Source organism: Pleurodeles waltl, chromosome 4_2 (genome assembly GCF_031143425.1).
Source record: "Pleurodeles waltl isolate 20211129_DDA chromosome 4_2, aPleWal1.hap1.20221129, whole genome shotgun sequence".
Taxonomy (NCBI): domain Eukaryota; kingdom Metazoa; phylum Chordata; class Amphibia; order Caudata; family Salamandridae; genus Pleurodeles; species Pleurodeles waltl.
In genome coordinates, this window is record NC_090443.1 from 568,794,892 (window position 1) to 568,812,618 (window position 17,727).

The 17,727-nt window shown below is 47.3% G+C and overlaps 1 protein-coding gene across 1 annotated transcript in view; it reads left to right on the plus strand.

The window, feature by feature from the left end:
* The window catches only part of ASPM (assembly factor for spindle microtubules), a 269,329-nt gene that overhangs the window by 166,642 nt on the left and 84,960 nt on the right, over nucleotides 1–17,727 (plus strand). Inside the window, exons 22-23 of the mRNA XM_069232128.1 lie at nucleotides 5,298–5,457; nucleotides 6,378–6,587. Coding sequence (XP_069088229.1) covers nucleotides 5,298–5,457; nucleotides 6,378–6,587 — 370 coding nt within the window. The remainder of the gene's footprint in view (nucleotides 1–5,297; nucleotides 5,458–6,377; nucleotides 6,588–17,727) is intronic.

Here is a 17,727-nt window from a genome sequence, read left to right on the forward strand (position 1 = left end):
AATACAGAAATAACTTTTTCGGATGTTTTGTTTGTCGATGCTCACTTAACAGCGTCAGCAGAAAGGATTAGCAAAGCAAAAATGCGTTTTCAGTACTTTTTTTCCTCCGTTTTCTTCACTTGCTACAGGTGAGGAAAATTTTTATCAAACATTTTTTCAATCATTCTTGCTTTTTATTTACCTTTGCACGGCTGGCCCAGTTTTCTTTGAATTTAGTCTATCTGCTTTAAAATTTGCTAGGTATCTTTTAAAGGTTTTTTTTTGTTTTTGTTTTTTTGCCTTATCATATTCTATTTTTTTTCCATTCAAAAATCACTTTATTAGTAAATTAAAACCATAAACATTACATGGTATGCAGGAGCATGCCCATCATTAAAATCTATAAAAACATGCATTTAACATTTGTAAAAAAAATAAAAAAATAAATATGTCATTTAGTGTTATTAGATACTTGTGTATTAAAAACTAAGCTCCTATTGGGTACCATAACGCGAAAGTTGTAAGTGTTAAAGTTACATTTAAAAAGTACCTCAACATGGTGCATGACTCCTCAATTCCGTAAATACCCAAGCCTGTAGTATTTATTGCCAAAACAAATAGGCGCATAAAATGCTGAGGTGCTAGCATGATCTGTAAGGTGCAAACAGTGCCTACCAGCTTGACACTGCAGGTTTGCTACATTCCACAGAAAACCGTCCTACCTGTGGGCCCTGGTTTTAGTGTATCTGTCCTAAGGCCGGCGGGTCCAGTTGGGGCCAGGATGGAGTCACCTTCCGTAATATCATACATTCCTTAAACCCTTTGGAGCCTGAAGCTTAACTGGCAGGCCTCTGCTTAAACTGGGCAGCAGGGTGCTATTTAGCAAGGTCCTTGAAAATGTCAAGGAGTTGCACAAATCGAATATTGACTATTACATTTGCTTTATTGAACAATTCTATTACAGCTGATCTGCATGATCTCAACCCCAGGGACCTAAGAAAGGTTCTCCGCAGCAGGTCTAGTAAGGGACAAATGCATAGGATGTGGAGCAGCTACTCTTTTGTCCGATGGCACAGGCGGCATTCCATATCCCCCTTAACATCCTTTTCTTTCCATTTTGGTAAAAAAAATACAGCGTGGGGATCACTCTTGGCCTCAGTGCCAAAAACCTCTGCTTGGCTTTCAGAGAGTAGATGGCCTCAAGAATTTAACACCAACCACCCATGGGAGCTTTGGGCAACTACTGCTTTATCCGCAATCCAGTTTTGCCACTTTACTGCGTTGGTTACTGTTCTTTTGAAATTCTGGATGGTTGTATATAGTGACCATAATTCACCCAGTCCTAGCTTCTTTATGCATCAGTTGAGATAGTCTTGTCTGAAATCAACCTCCAAAGAGGAAATGACACTTACAAAAACTAAGCTGGCCAGCGTGTCTTTGGGTGTTCTTTTCAGCTTAAAACAACATTTCACAAATGCGTCAGACCTGGCCAGATCTTGCTGGTCAGTGAAAACTCCAACCTAACCTCGGCAGATGATGCCAAACTCGGCATTCGGAACACTGTTGTATAGGTTTTTATGACCATTTTATCTAATAGGATTGCATTGCAGCCGTTCCTTTCATTACTTCTCCCCCCCCCCCTTGCCTTCATAACTGCTGCAAGTGGTTGGAGGTTATAACCCTGAAGGGATTTTGCCAATTGTAGGAAAATGCCACTGTTAGCATGGTCACCCTCCACCTTTTTTGCCTAGTGTTGATGCCAGCTTTAATTGAAAGTGTGCTGGGACCCTGCTAGCCGGGCCCCAGCACCAGTGTTCTTTTCCTAAAACTGTACCTTTGTTTCCACAATTGGCACAGCCCTGGCACACAGTAAAGTCCCTTGTAAAAGGTACCCCTGGTACCAGGGGGCCCTGTGGCCAGAGAAGGTCCCTAAGGGCTGCAGCAAGTATTATGCCACCCTCAGAGACCCCTTACTCAGTGCATGCACACTGCTTTGCAGCTTGTGTGTGCTAGTGGGGAGAAAAGACAAAATCAACATGGCACTCCCCTCAGAGTGCAATGCCCATAAACAATTGCCTGTGGCATAGGTAAGTCACCCCTCTAGCAGGCCTTACAGCCCTAAGGCAGGGTGCACTACACCGCAGGTGAGGGCATATGTGCATGAGCACTATGCCCTTACAGTGTCTAAGCAAAACCTTAGACCTTGTAAGTGCAGGGTAGCCATACAGAGTCTATGGTCTGGGAGTTTGTCAAACACGAACTCCACAGTTCCATAATTGCTACACTGAATACTGGGAAGTTTGGTATCAAACTTCTCTCAGCACATTAAACCCTCACTGATGCCTGTGTGGGATTTATTGAAAAACGCACAAAGAGGGCATCTTAGAGATGCCCCCTGTATGTTAGCCCAACTGCTAGAGCAAGGCTGACTGGCCTGAGACAGCCTGCCACTTCCAGACAAGTTTCTGACCACATGGGGTGAGTGCCTTTGTGCACTCTTTGGTCAGAAACAAAGGCTGTCCTGGGTGGAGGTGCTTCACACCTCCCCCGGCAGGAACTGTAACACCTGGTGGTGAGCCTCAAAGGCTCAAGCCTCGTGTTACAGTGCCCAGGGCACTCCAGCTAGTGGAGATGCTCGCACCTCAGACGAGCCCCCACTTTTGACTGCAAGTCCGGAGGAATAATGAGAAAAACAATGAGGAGTCACCCCCTCAGCCAGGACCACCCCTAAGGTGTCCAGAGCTGAAGAGATCCCCTCCTTGAAAAAACCTCCATCTTGCTTTGGAGGATTAGGACCAATAGTGATAGGGAGGTGCCCCTCTCCCCAGAGGGAGTGGGCACAAGGAGGGTGTAGCCACCCTCAGGGACAGTAGCCATTGGTTACTGCCCTCTGACCCTAACACACCCCTAAATTTAGTATTTAGGGACAGGCCTGAACCCAGCTCTTCAGATTCCGGACGACCTCAAGAAAGAAGGACTGCTGAGCTGAAAACCCCGCAGAGAAGAGGAGACAACAACTGACTCGGCCCCAGCCCTCCTGGCCCGTCTCCTACTTCGAAAAGCTGCAAGTAAAGAAGCAACGCGTCCTACAGGACCAGCGACCACTGAAAAGCCTCCATGGGACTGCCTGCCAGTGGACAGCGTACCTGTCCAAAAGATCAAGAAACCAACTTTAAAGGGACTCTCACCTCACTCCAGAAGCGCGAGTCCAACTATTCTGCACCCCACGCCCCCGGCCCTTGTCCAGAGAAACCAACTATCCAGAGAGGACCCTCAGGTGACTCCGACGTGTCCACCCTGGGCTGACCTCCCTGCACCCCCACGACGACACCTGCAGAGGGAATCCTGAGGAACCCCCCGACGTGACTGCCCGGGGCAAAGATATCCGATGCCTGGAGAAGCACTGCACCCGCAGCCCCCAGGCCAGTGAGAAACCGACCACTGGTGCGGCAACGACCAGCAGGCGACCCTCATCCTTGCCCAGTCAGTGGCTTGCCCGAGAGGACCCCCTGTGTCCTGCCTGCAGCGCCTAAGTGACCCCCAGGTCCCTCCATTGACTTCTATTGAGAACCCAACGCCCTGTTTGTACACTGCACCCGGCCGCCCCCATGCTGCTGATGGTGTGGTTTTTGTGCCTACTTGGGACCCCTCCAGTACTCCTCCAAACCCCCATGGTCTGCCCTCCGACAATGTGGGTACTTGCCTGCAAGCAGACTGGAACCCGAGTACCCCAGTCTCCGTAGGCGCCCACGTTATTTTGGCTCCTGTTTGGGCTCTGCACCTGACCGGCCCTATGTTGGTGGTGCTGGGTGTTTGGGATTACCTTGAACCCCCAGCGGTGGGCTACCTATGCCCTGGAGACTGAACCCGTAGTGTGTGGTACTTACCTCAGAAACTGTACTTAACTCCCCCAGGAACTGTTGAAAATTGCAGTGTCCACTTTTAAAATAGCTTTTTGCCATTTTAAAGAAAACTGTATACAATATTGATTATATTCAAAGTCCTAAGTATTACTATGCAAAGTGCCTTCCATTTGATGTACTTACCTGCTAAATGAATCTTGTGGTTCTAGAAATAAATTAAAAAATTAATATTTTTCTATATAAAAACCTATTGGCCTCGAGTTAAGTCTTTGAGTGTGTGGTTTCTCTTATTGCTTGTTTGTACAACAAATGCTTAACACTACCCTCTGATAAGCCTAACTGCTCGACCACACTACCACCAATAGAGCATTAGTACTATGTATTTTTGCCTCTGTCAAGCCTCCGGGGAACTCCTGGACTCTGCGCACAGTATGTCATTTTGATATAATATATACAGAGCCAGCTTCCTACAGTTCCCCTGAGCCTGCCCACATGTCCGGGGGTGGCCAGGATGATTTCCAACGGGCCCTTTTCTGTTGTTGGGCCCAAGTTTGCCATCTCAATTTCCCATCTGGGTGTCCCTCCATACTTGCAGGGGGCTATTACACCTCATGGTGGCAGACTACCTGTCACGGGGGGGTGTTGACTTCATTGGCCAATGATTTGTTCATCTCTTCCCTGAGCCGTATCGCTGGGCTGGCATTTTCACTACCCTCTTGGCCTTGAGAGAGAGTCTTCGTTATCAAAGCCGACCCTTCAATAGTTCCTGATACCTCTATCAAGGGGGAAGCTGTCCTCGTTGGTCACCTTTTTCTCTTCCTCCCTGGCTGATCGAATGGATATTAGAATTACAGTGCTAGAGACTCTGGATGGGGTCTGCATTCAGGCGCGGAGAGGGGGAGCAGTCGAACTGTTGTGGGGTAGACAGTTGCAGCCGCTACATTCCCCTATCCACTCGGTCTGCGCTTTGCAGGGCCTCTTTTTTTTCCCATTCAGCAGAGGGTGGGGGGGGGGGTATCTTGGGGTGGTTTGGACCTACTAATTGCATGGCCTTCTGGGGTATCTGGAATGAGGTGTGTAGTTATGTGCGAACAGGACGTCTTTGGACGAAGATGTAACTCTCTCTTTCTCCAGTATGCCCCTGAGGGTCCACGGGAGCTGCACCAACTTGTCAATCACCTCTTTGCTTGAACATATGATGAAATCGCTGTTCTTAACTGCTTGCTTTCGAATTATCAGGCGTTCAACTTTTCGAGTTTATCGTTGATGCCCGACACGAAGACTGTCAGAGTATTCAGTATAGCTCCACCTGAATGTCCATGATTTTGAAAACAGAATTGCTTTCAAATTATCCGTTCAGTAAAATTATTTGCGCTTTTGAAAGGATTATGATTAGTATTATGGGCACTTTTGGTTAAAGTTAAATTAGTTGTTCTTTTTGTTGAATTGTTTAAGATTCCTGAGGATGCGTGCCGCTGTGGTTCTTATTCAAAGACGGTGGAGAGAAACGCTTACAGCAAGAAGAATATGCCGGGAATTTGAAACCATCAAGGCGGCAATAATTAAAATTCAGTCTGTGCACAGGGGAGTGTGTGTCAGGAGACAACTTCTAAAGGTAAATGTAATCGTTCAGGTACAAGTTAATACTTTTTTCTGAATTATAGTTTGTCAAATAAAATATTTGAATAAGACTTTTTTGTGTGTTTTAACTTCTTGTTCAGAGCAATACGATACACACCTGGTCTGTCCTTCATTTCTGAGAGCTATTAGCAGCAGTGGCATTCCCACTTTTTGTGTGCAAACGGGGTGGAATGTCTCGGGCTGCTTCCTGATCATTTCGTATTCTCATTACTACCTTACTTCTGTTGAAGATCACACTGTAGCGGTGTGAGCGTATTGTGAGGGTTAAAGAACTCTCACTTACCAATTGTTAACGAGGGATCTTGACAGAAAATGTCTTTCTTGTGAGGCAGTAGCCTGTGTTGGGGTAGTCACTGAACAGATTTTCTTCTGTGTGCACGCAGGTCCCAGTTTTTTCCCTTATCGATGGGTAATAAGAATTGGCCTCGAGTGGCACCAAAACACAGGAAAGAAACACCTTATTTTGTACTAATATTCTTTTAGCTCTATGTGGGTCCGAGTCTCGCAATACAGTATAGGTTGGCCAGCACACTACATGAACATTCCTCTCTTCTTCTGCCGACCTGATGCACCCTGGCGCAGAAGAAAACATTGAGGGATTATTTCTACAGTCTGATGCATGCTTTAATTAATTCTTAAAACAATTCACAGTTTTAAACTCTGGTGTAAAATGTAATTTAATTGCAAGTACCTTTTTTATCTGAAAGAAAAACTAGTTAAAATGTTATTGCAGTTGTCATTTTAAGATGTACTCACTTATGGAATGATGTGAAGTTAAATCTGAACGTAAGGCACATCATTCACTGTGCCAATTTATTAACTAGAGTGATATCAACATTGTGAAATACGCTAGCACTTCTGTGTTTTTTTCACTTGATACGTTTTTATTACCAGAAAAAAGAAGCTGCAAGTCTGATACAAGGTGCTTACAGAGGCTTTCGAGAGAGACGTAAATTTCTCCGATTAAAAGCTGCTACACTCACCTTTCAAAGTTACTTGCGAGCTGTTCAAGAAGGAAGACGTGACAGGCTTAAGTACATTACAACTCGAAATGCAGTCATCTGGCTTCAAAGTCTGACACGCGGCTGGTTGGTTAGAAGAATGGTATGTATGGGAAATGTAATGCTTTGTATTGGTGAGGCAAACAAATGTTGCGGGGCATTGTTGGTGAATTATGTAGCCGATTATCGTGCTAGGAGTGATCATTATTCAATTGAAGCTGTTTTTTTTTTTTGTCCCTGCTGTTTGAAGAAGTCTGTTTTTTGGATTGCCCGGTTTTTGAATCTCTGCAGTGAGTGAGCTGCCCAATTTTAAAACTGACTAAAAACTATTGTTAAAAAAAATCATATCTATCAAACCTTTCAGTGCTGTTTCACGAGTTAAAGTAGAATGCTTTTAAAATAAAGGCTTTAAAAAATCCTAGTGACCAGTCAGTCAACACACTAGTAGCGGGTAGGTTTTCAGGGGCACCTCTAAGGTGCCCTCTGGGTGCATTTTGTAATGCATCCATCACTGTAGTCAGTGAGGGTTTATTATTCTGAGATGTTTGATACCAAACATTCCAGGATTCAGCATTATGTAGCTGGGGAACTAGTAGTGACTAGTGTCCAGCACATGCATGTAAAATTTCTTCCCTGTACACCCACTATGTCTGAGAATCGACAAAGACACAGCAGGGGCATATCTGCTCATGCAGATATGCCCTCACATTTAATCAAATGTACCCTGCCTTAGGGCTGTAAAGTCTGCTAGAGGGGTGACTTACATATATTGCATGCAGTGTTTAGGGGACATGGCATACGTGTTTACAATTTTGGAAGCACCTTGACACGCAGCCTGCAATGGCATTCTGCATAAGGTTGGTGCGGAGTCCCTCAGAGTGGCACAAGTTATGCTGCAACTCTGAGGGGCCCTCTTCAGTACCCATGCCCTTGGTCCCATGGGTACCATTTACTAGGGACTTGCGGGGGGCTGAAGGGCCTGGTCACTTGGAAATCAAGTGACCAGGTGTCTTGTTTTAGGGAAGGAACACTGGCACAGGGGACCTGGTTAGCAGGAACCCAGTGCACTTCAGTCAAAGTTGCATCTAAAAAACAGGAAACAAGTGAGTGTGGGGGGGGTGTTGGGGTTGGACTGCAAACAGAACCCAGCTTCATACATTCATGTTTAAAGACACTTTTGCCAGGCGCAATGTCACCAAGGGAGTAGCGACAATTGATAATACTACCACATGTGCAAAAGGTAAACCATGTGCATGTGCTATTTCTGTCCATGGTCCAACTTCTCCATTTTTGTTTGTTTTCCAACTGATCACTTTCTGATGTATACTTATAACTGAAGATTGCTTACCTTTAGTGTATATCCCCAAGCAGCAGCCTGCAGTGTCCCTATGTGCTGCTAGATGGCGCCCTACAGTTCTGCGTAGGCTTCGTTCAGCCCCAGAAGTGATGGAGGAGAGTCGTATAGGAACACCACCCCTGCGTGCTGACACCAGTCCATTTCTTTCCTCACCTTTAAACACACATCTGGAACTCGTCTTACTTTTTTGTTGGTTTTTGACACCTTCATGATCCATAAGAGTAATCAAACAATTTTTGGGAGCCTTGGTATTAGATAATTGTACATCCACTGAAATCAACAAGGGAAAGGTAAAATAAAGCAGCATATAAATGGAAGTCTTGTCTCCTTACTTTGGTGCAATTGATAGTTTCCAGAATGGTTTGAGGTTTAAAGTTTTTGTATTGATGAAACAGGTGTTGGCTGCCAGATGTCTTTTGAACGCATGTATTTGCTAATTAAGATTATCTACATCACTTAAAATGGTGAAAATAAATGAAAAAAATGCATGGACTGAACTGTTTGAAAAAATATTACAAATGAACAGAATTTGGTGTGATCCAGTGTCCTAGAGTGTATACTTTCGAAATCCGAATGCAGTGTACAAGAAAATGATGTCCCCACCTGAAATTATAGGGTTCAAACCATGCAGTGACTGTTGGAAGCAAATGTCAGTGATGGATCTGTACAAGGTGTGTGTTTTTTTTTATTTTATTTTTTATCTGCCAACAAAACAGTAACTCGAACACCAGCTTTTATTCAAGAAGCCCAGCCTCTGAATTCTGTACCTTCACAATGGCTGGTGAGTCCTGACGCACAGTCCTCTCTTTCCAGCAAGGGAAGATTCAGTTGAGCAGCAGCACTTTGAATCTGGTGATATCAAATGAGAAAAGTTTTCTCGTTATGCAAGATCAGTGTCTTGCAGAGGCCTCTTGAGTTACCTCCGAGTTAAATTGTGTTCTCACCAAGACACCTTACTAAGATTACAGTAGTGTATTTTTGAAATATTTTTTGATCCTTGGAAAATTGGTTTTTGGCTGAGGTGGTGAAACCCTACTCAAGCAACAGCCACAATCCTTGTCAAGGAGAACCACAAAAGTTTCAAAATTAACCTGTGCATAACCCTTGGGTAGCTTGGCACAAAAGCAGCCAGGCCTAACTTAAAAGCAATGTTTTTATGCACACGTACACAGTACTAAAGTTTAAAAACAACACAAGAAAAATCCCACACTAATTTAGAAAAATAGAGTGCATAATGTAAGTATAATGCCTAAAAACACAAAGCGACACTCGCTGTTATCTGGGAGTGCGAGACCAGGGAAAAGTCTCAAGTTAAGGTTCACCGCGATGGAGCATGGACCGGATCTAGGGATGAGGGTAACAACTGAAATAGTTACCTTTGAAAGTCCGGCACAAATTCCAGTTCCCGGTGAAGGAAGATGTGAGTAGCAGGGAAAGTATCATGGATGGCTGTCGTTGTAGTGTGAATAGCATTCCACGTGTCACAGAAGGTCGTTGTTGGAGCTTTGAGCTGGTGGTCACAGCGGGTTGTCAATGCTGTAGTGTGAAGTGCAGATCTCACATTAGAGGTCATCGATGTGGTCGCTGTAGCGCAAAGTCAGGTTCACTGGAGCTTTGTGTTGTCTGGTGGCAAGATCTTGGCACAAATGGGCCTGGTCATAAAGCCTAAAACTTGAGGAATTCTCCCTTTCTTCCAGGAGGAGCTCAATTGATACCACAACAAGGGCACAGGACCTAGATGGCACCTCTTAGGGATTTAGCACTCGCTCCAGCATGAGGCCAGCCTGAGGCCAGCAGGACTCAGGCAGGTCCAGCGCAGCAGGTCAGCTAGCTGAGAGGCCTCTGCAGCTTGTTGTGTCCCTGTAGCTCAGAACAGGAGACCAGCTAACTAGCCCCTGGAGTCACTCATTTAGCCTGGGATGGAAGGCGCAAGTCAAGTCTTGTTTCTCAGACAGCACGGCAGGGCTTAAGAAGCAGGGCAGTCCTTCTGTAGTGTCCACAGGTCCGGGAGTATACTAAGGAGTGGGGCTGAGGTTCCTAATTTTATACCTGGGGCCAGCTCTGAAATGGAAGAAACTTCTACAGCCCCCTTCACCTCCACCCCCTCCTTCCCCCCTCCCACACCACTGTCCTACTCTCAACCCTCACACATAGAGGCTTCTGGAATTTCTTTCCTCCCTGACCTGATCCCAGGATATCTAGGTAACAAATAGACTAGTGTGCAGTCCTTCGTGATTGTGCTGAGGCAGTCCCTTTGTAGTGTAATTGTGGTAGGTGACAGCTCTGCCCAACCCATTGTTGTGACCGCCCACCATGCCAACATCCAGTCCCTCTTTTCTGCAACTATCTGAGAGGAATACACAAAGGCCAACTTCACCTAGTCATGTGACCCAGGAACAGACTGCAGTCATCAAATAGTTAGAACAAGGAAATGCCAATTTTCTAAAAGTCGCATTTTCGGAGTTGTGACTCATACTCCAGCTTTACCATTAAAGAAGATTTTAAATGACAATTCCATAGGCACCAAATATGATATTCCTACGTGTCTCCCAACCAAAGTTTCCACATATTAAATGTAATAAGGTAACCCAATGTTATCCAGTGGGAGAAGTAGGCCTTGCAGTAGTGATAAATGAAGTAGAGTTTTTCACTACCACAACATGTAGAGTGTAACAGAACTGTCCCGCTTTTTAAATACACTTCACCCTGACCCATGGGCTGTTTAGAGCCTAGCCTTTACCATGTTTTAGGGAGAGAGAGCGCAAGCACTTCAACACTAGTTAGCAGTGGTAAAGTGTATAAAGTCCTAAAGTCAACCAACAAAAACAAATTCAGCAAAACAGGAGAGGTGAAAGGAAAAGGTTTGGGGACTACCACCGAACAGTGCCAGTTAGTGACCACATCAGTCGAAATTACGACCATATGCAAGATTATTAGCATTTCATCAGAAGCAGTTGCCAGTAGTAACCTTAAAAAAAAAAAAAAAGTGTTGTCCATGTGGAATGCCTCAGAGAATAATGTATGCTGTAAAACCCCAGGCACAGGGGTGGCTCCTGCAGAGGACCCCCCGCCCAATGGCGGCAGCTGCAAAACATTTAAAAGAAGAGGATAACAAACTATGTTTATTATCCTTTTCTATGAACAGGCGGGGCCATGGGGGTGACATGCACTAAGGGGGAGTGCTGTGCACTCCCCCTCAGAGCGGAGGTGTGTTTGGCCGGCTGTCTTGGGCCGGCCAAACACATATGCGCACCGGGCTCTCTAGAGAGAGCCTGCACAGGCTCCCGATCTGCCTGAGAGCGCCCAGCCAGGGCACTCCCAGCCAATCCTGACGCTGCTCTGAGCAGCGTCAGGATTGGCACAGGGCAGGCTGGGACCCTGTTCCTGCCTGGAGTGACGAGGGAGAGCAGAGCGGCGTGGAGCGAGGCGTTTTTTTAAAATTTTAATATTTTTTTTAATTTAAATTTTACCGAAGTCCCCACCATTCCATGCAGCGCGAGCCGCGACTGCCCAGGCACCAAGGCAATATCAGCATTAAGTCTCTCAATTGCCACATGATTTATCACTCAAATATCAGTTTAAAATATATATTTGGAAATTCAAATAAACACCAGTTTTGAGTTCTGAAAATAAATACATTTTAGCCTTGAAAACATTCTTGTCAACTTTATTTGTTTAATTGGTGACCAAGAAGCATGGTCATGAATGTGAGGCTTTTTTCTTTTTTTTTTTTTTTTTTTTGGCAACCAAAGCTCACGGATGGCTTTTTTTCATCTGATAGAGACTTCTAGTTGCAGATTCCTTGCCTTGGAATTTCCCCCCACGTCTAGACTGGAGCACAAGATTTTTCAAGCAATACCCTTGCACGTCGGTAGGTGGCGTCGGACCACTCCGCAGGCGTTGTTGGCGTCGTAGTTACAGTGATGACGTCCGGAGTAGTACATACATGAAGCCTCAGCAAAGTGGTGTCAGTTCTTTTCTTTACGCGCTATGCGTGATCCGGAGAGAGCTACCTCAGTCTCTTTTTGACCGACTTCGACCCTTTTGTCGAGTTTTTTCGTGTGTCGAGGATGTTCCCGAAGACCAGTTTCAAACGATGCGAGGACTGTCATTGCATGATGTTGGTGACTGATCTGCATCAGGTCTGTTTCTTGTGCCTGTAGCATGACCTTGACCCGAAGTCGTGCTCAGAGTGCCAGGCCGTGCACCCGAAGTCCTTGAGGGAGCGGTCCCTCAAGCTCATGGCGGCCCGGCCCTCGACTCTGCGTAGGTCCCTGTCTCGCTCGAGGCAAAGGTCTTGAGACCGGTCGTGAAGCCACCACCATTCTTCTTCCTCAGAGTCTTCGGCAGGAGGTAAGGAGTTGAAAAGATCCCGTCACCCTTCGACTTCACTCCGTCACTCGGCTGATGCGACTCAGGAGGAGCGCTGATGCTTGAGGGCTCTGTCTTCGGAGCCTGCTTCTGGGTCCACTCCGTGCTTCCCTGATTTTCCGGGAGCCCGAGCAACCCCTGCCCAATTAAGAGTTTTATGAGGCCATGCACCTCATTTTTGGGCAGGCCAACCCCGATACGGTGCCTTCGGGCCAAAGGAGTTCAGTCGGGGGGGGCCTTCGGGTTTCGCGCTGGTGGCTTCGGCTCCGGCCACCAAGGTTCCCTCTGGACCCGCTCTCAGATGCACACCAGTGCCGGTTGTACCATTGAGACCTTCCCCGGCGCCGGTTCGATTGTCGACGCTCCTGACGTCGGTGGTGCCCACCATCAATGTCGAGCTGATGCTCATCCCCGACGAGTCTGAGTCGGACCAGCGTCAGCCAACGCTGCCTCTGGCTTCGTGGGGCCTAGTCACCCCAGGTCGCATTCTGACCCTTTTTCTTATGGGTACAAATTCGGGGAAGGATTGGAGGGGTCCCTGGACTCCTATAAATACCAGAATGACCCTAAATTGGACTGGGCACAGGAGTTGGGCAGGGCCAGTGGCCTGGACACTTTTCCAGATGCTGGCATGCTGTCTCCTCCTACCCTGGCTATGGCGAAGGGAGCGACTTATTCTATGATGGTCAGCAGGGCGGCTGAGGACCTAAACCTTGGGCTGCCTACTGTTCAGGTCAGATTGCTTGACAGAAGTGCTTTGGGCATGGGCTTCCACATATGAGCCTCTTCTGCATTTCAGGTGAAGCCGTCATCGATGTCTTATTGGGTACTTGGTCCAGACCCAACGCATCCCTATCCCAGCCACTGTGCCACCCATTCTGTTCAACCGCTGCGTGGCTGGGGATGCGGAATCCCACGTGGGCCTGGGACAGGGAACCAGAGGTCTACCCCTGCCCCTGCTACAGTCTCCAAACCCTCCTAATCCGTCCCTTCACACCGGTCCAGTTGGCGGCAGGATTAGCCATCACCTACCCCACTGGGAATCCATCACTACAGACAGGTGGGTTTTGCAGATCATTCGAAGGGGCTACTCCTTCCCCTTCGAATCTGCCCCACCAGCCAGCCATGCCTCCATCAGTCAGCCATATTCCGGAGGATAATTTGGCACTTCTCTGCCAGGAAGTTGCGGCTCTCTTGGCCAAGGGAGCCATAGAGAAGGTCCCTGCGCCAGAAGTAGGTCGTGGTTATTCCCGCTACTTTCTAGTGCCCAAAAAAGACAAGGGTTTGTGTCTTATCCTAGACCCGCGGGACCTCAATCTCTTTCTCAAGAAGGAGAAATTCAAAATGCTCACCCTGGCTCAGGTCCTGTCTGCCTCGGACCCAGGAGAGTGGATGGTAGCGTTGGACTTGCAGGACGCCTATTTCCACACCCCAATCCTGCCTTCCCACAGATGTTACCTACGGTTCATGGTAGGTTACGAGCACTTTCAATTTACTGCGCTCCCCTTTGACCTTACCAGCGCCCCTCGGGTGTTCGCGAAAGTGATGGTGTTGGTTGCAGCTCATCTGCGCAGTTTGGGGGTTTCAGTCTTTCCCTACCTCAACGACACGGACTCGCCCCAGAAAGTCGTCTCCCACCTTCAGACCATGGCGAACCTCCTGCACACACTGGGGTTCACTATAAACATGCCAAAGTCACACCTGACTCCCTCTCAGACGCTCCCTTTCATCGGAGCTGTTCTGGACACTTTGAAGTTTCGGGCCTATCCTCCCAAAAAGCAAGTCCAAGACATTCAGGCTATGATTCTGATCTTTTAGCCTCTGTGTTATGTTTCGGTGAGACTGACTCTGAGACTTCTGGGCCTCATGGCCTCCTGCATGTTGCTAGTGACACATGCCAGGTGGCATATATGGGCTCTGCAGTGCGACTTGAAGTTCCAGTGGGCACAGCATCCGGGAAATCTCTCTGACATGGTCCAGATCTCAGAGGGGACTGCAAAAGGCCTGCAGTGGTGGCTTTCAAATCAGCATTGGGTCCTCTGCAGATTCCTGTCCCTTCCTCAGCCCGATCTATCCATAGTGACAGATGCGTCACTTCTGGGATGGGGTGACCACATGGGAGAGTTGGCGATGAGAGGTCTGTGATCTCCGGCGGAGTCTGGGCTCCATATCAATCTTCTGGAGCTCCAGGATATCAGGCTTACGTTGAATGCAGTTCTTCCCTCACTCAATGGGAAAGTAGTGAAAGTGTTCATGGACAACACTACTGCCATGTGGTACTGCAACAAACAGGGCAGAGTAGGGTCCTGGACTCTGTCAGGAGGCACTACGCCTCTGGATATGCCTGGAAGATCAAAACATTACCCTGGTGGTTCAATATCTGGTGGGCTCTCTGAGCGCCAGAGCAGAGGAACTCAGCCGCCGATGCATAGCAGATCACGAATGGCGTCTCCATCCAGGTGGCGCAAGGTCTCTTTCACCAGCGGGAAGAACCTTGGTTAGATCTGTTTGCCTCCACAGAGAACGCGCAATGTCAGCTGTTTTGCGTGTTGGAGTTTCCAAGGCGGCACTCACTCGGAGGCTCTTTTTCTCGAGTGAAACTCCAGCCTCCTTTCCACCTATACCACGTCTGCCCAGAGTTCTTAAGAAGATCAGGAACGACTGGGCCTAAGTTATCTTAGTGGCCCCAGACTGGGCACGGAGAGTATGGTTTCCCGAGCTATCGGGTATGGCCACGGATCCTGCACTCAGACTGCCTGTTCGGGAGGATCTTCTGTCGCAGCAGCAGGGGACGGTTCTCCACACGAAACTGTCCAATCTCTGCCTTCATGCATGGAGATTGAGCAGTGGCAGTTGACAGCTTTTGACCTTCCACCCAAAGTCTGTGACGTTATCTTGGTAGCCAGGCGTCCCTCCACTAAAAGGGATATACGCCTGTCGGCATAAATTTGTGGCATGGAGTACCAACAAATCTGTTGATTCCCCCTCTCTGCTCCCCTCTCTGAGGTTCTTCTGTTCATTCTTTCTTTAGCCCAGCAGGGCTCTGCTTTGAGCACCCTTAAAGGGTATTTATTGGCTAGTTCGGCCTTTCTTAGGTTACTTGATCAGTCTTCACTCTTTAAGTCTCCTATTGTCAATCGCTTCTTTAAAAGTCTCATCCATTTGTTTCCTCCCACTCCATTTATCATGCCTCAGTGGGACCTCAATCTTGTATTTAATTTGTGTACTCCATTCGAGCCGATACACAATTGTCCATTACAGCTCCTTACTCTCAAGACTGTTTTTCTTTTTGCCATCACTTCTGCAGAGTGAGTGAGCTTCAGGTTCTTTCTTCAAAGCCCCCATAATTGCCTGTGCACCTTGATAAAGTGGTGTTGCGCACAAAGGCTTCCTTCCTTCCCTCCCAAGGTCGTTACCCCTTTTCATTTAGGCCAGTCCACCACCTTGCCTGCTTTCTACGCACCTCCACATCCTTCTCATGAGGAGGAGAGACTCCACCGTTTGGGACCCAAAAGAGCATTGGCTTTCTATCTAAATCATACTGATTGGGTGAATGATCAACTATTTGTTGGATATGTGGGTGCGAAGAAAGGGAAGGCGATGCAAAAACGTACCATCTCTTGATGGGTACTTTTTTGCATCAAGATGTGCTATGCTTTGGCCAAGAAGCAACCCCCTGAGGACTTGCGCGCTCATTCCACCAGAGCGACTGCTGCTTCCACTGTGTTAGCACGCAAAGTTCCTGCCCTGGATATCTGCAGGCAGCTATGTGGACATTCTTGCACACGTTTGCTAAACATTACTGCCTGAACAGTCAGGTCCGTTGGTACGGCTACTTTGGCAGTTCGGTCCTGCAGGACTTTCTAGTATGATCTTGGTTCACAGCCCCATAAGATGTGCAAGTTACTTACCTTCGGTAACGATATATCTGGTAGAGAGATATTCTAGTTGCATATTCTTTATCGATCCACCCATCCTCTCCGCTTGCAAACTGATTTCTAGGGACAGGGATTCCCCTTTCGGGGCATTAGCTCTGGCGCACCAATCTGTGTTGTCGCGGCTCTGCGCTTTGGCGTGGAAAGTTGTGAAAAGAAACTGACGTCAGTGTGCTGAGGCGGCGTCTATGTACTACTCCCGACATCATGACGGCGACTACGATGCCCGCGGAGTTGACCGACTCACAAGGGTATTGCTCGAAGGAAAAAATCTCTGGATCCAGTCTGACGCTTGGGAGAAAATTCTAAGGTAAGGAATCTGCACTAGAATATGTCTCTACCAGCTATTTCGTTACCAAAGTTAAGTAACTTGTACTTTGATGGATATTGATAACTGCAGATTGCTCACCTTCTGAATTTATTCCAGGCCCCAGATTAGATCTGAAAATGTTAAAAGCAGTTGCACTTGAGTGCTTATAGATCGGGCCGTTGGCTCCGCACCATCCTTGTGCCATCCCAGAAGTGACGACATCGAGCCACATAAAGACGCCACCTCTGTGCGCTGATGTCAGGTTTTCTTGGAACTCTTCAACACACTCAGACACAATCAACTGTGACAGATTGCAGTGAGACGGCGTGCAAAATCTAACTTTGGGACCTTGTTAGAGCTAAAGGTGCACTCAACAGAATGGGAGGTGGGGGTGTTCAGTGAGAAATCTGTAGTTGGATTAAGTATCTGTCAGAGAGCGAATACTAAAGGTAACTAATTTATTCTGTGAATACTTATAATCATAGATTCCTCACTTTCTCAATTCATACTAAATATTACTACCTCCCACAAAATGTAGGCCCCGGAGAAGTGGACTTAAACCAGAAGGTCTTTAAGGACAGGGCAGGCAAAATGGCATTTCCTGCTGACTTGATTGCTGTAAGATTAGTGCCTGGAGGAGGTGTCTACAGAGACCTGATTAGCATTCTGACAGGTGTTCAACACCGGAATACCTCTAGCCAATGTCAGCCTTGGCTCGCTGGAATGAACCTGAAGACCCCTGGGAGACTTTTATTTTTGGCCAGGGCATAGTGTAAGGAAATGCCTCCTTGGCATGGTTACCCCTTAACTTTTTGCCTTTGCTGATGCTAAGTTTTGATTGGAAGTGTGCTGGGACCCTGCTAACCAGGCCCCAGCACCAGTGTTCTTTCCCTAAACTGTACCTTTGCTTCCACAATTGGCACAGCCCTGGCACTCAGATAAGTCCCTTGTAACTGGTACCCCTGGTACCAAGGGCCCTGATGCCAGGGAAGGTCTCTAAGGGCTGCAGCATGTCTTATGCTACCCTGGGGACCCCTCACTCAGCACATACACACTGCCTCTCAGCTTGTGTGTACTGGTGGGGAGAAAATGATTAAGTCGACATGGCACTCCCCTCAGAGTGCCATGCCAACCTCACACTGCCTGTGGCATAGGTAAGTCACCTCTCTAGCATGCCTTACAGCCCTAAGGCAGGGTGCACTATATCACAGGTGAGGGCATATGTGCAAAAGCAGTATGCCCCTACAGTGTTTAAGCAAAACCTTAGACA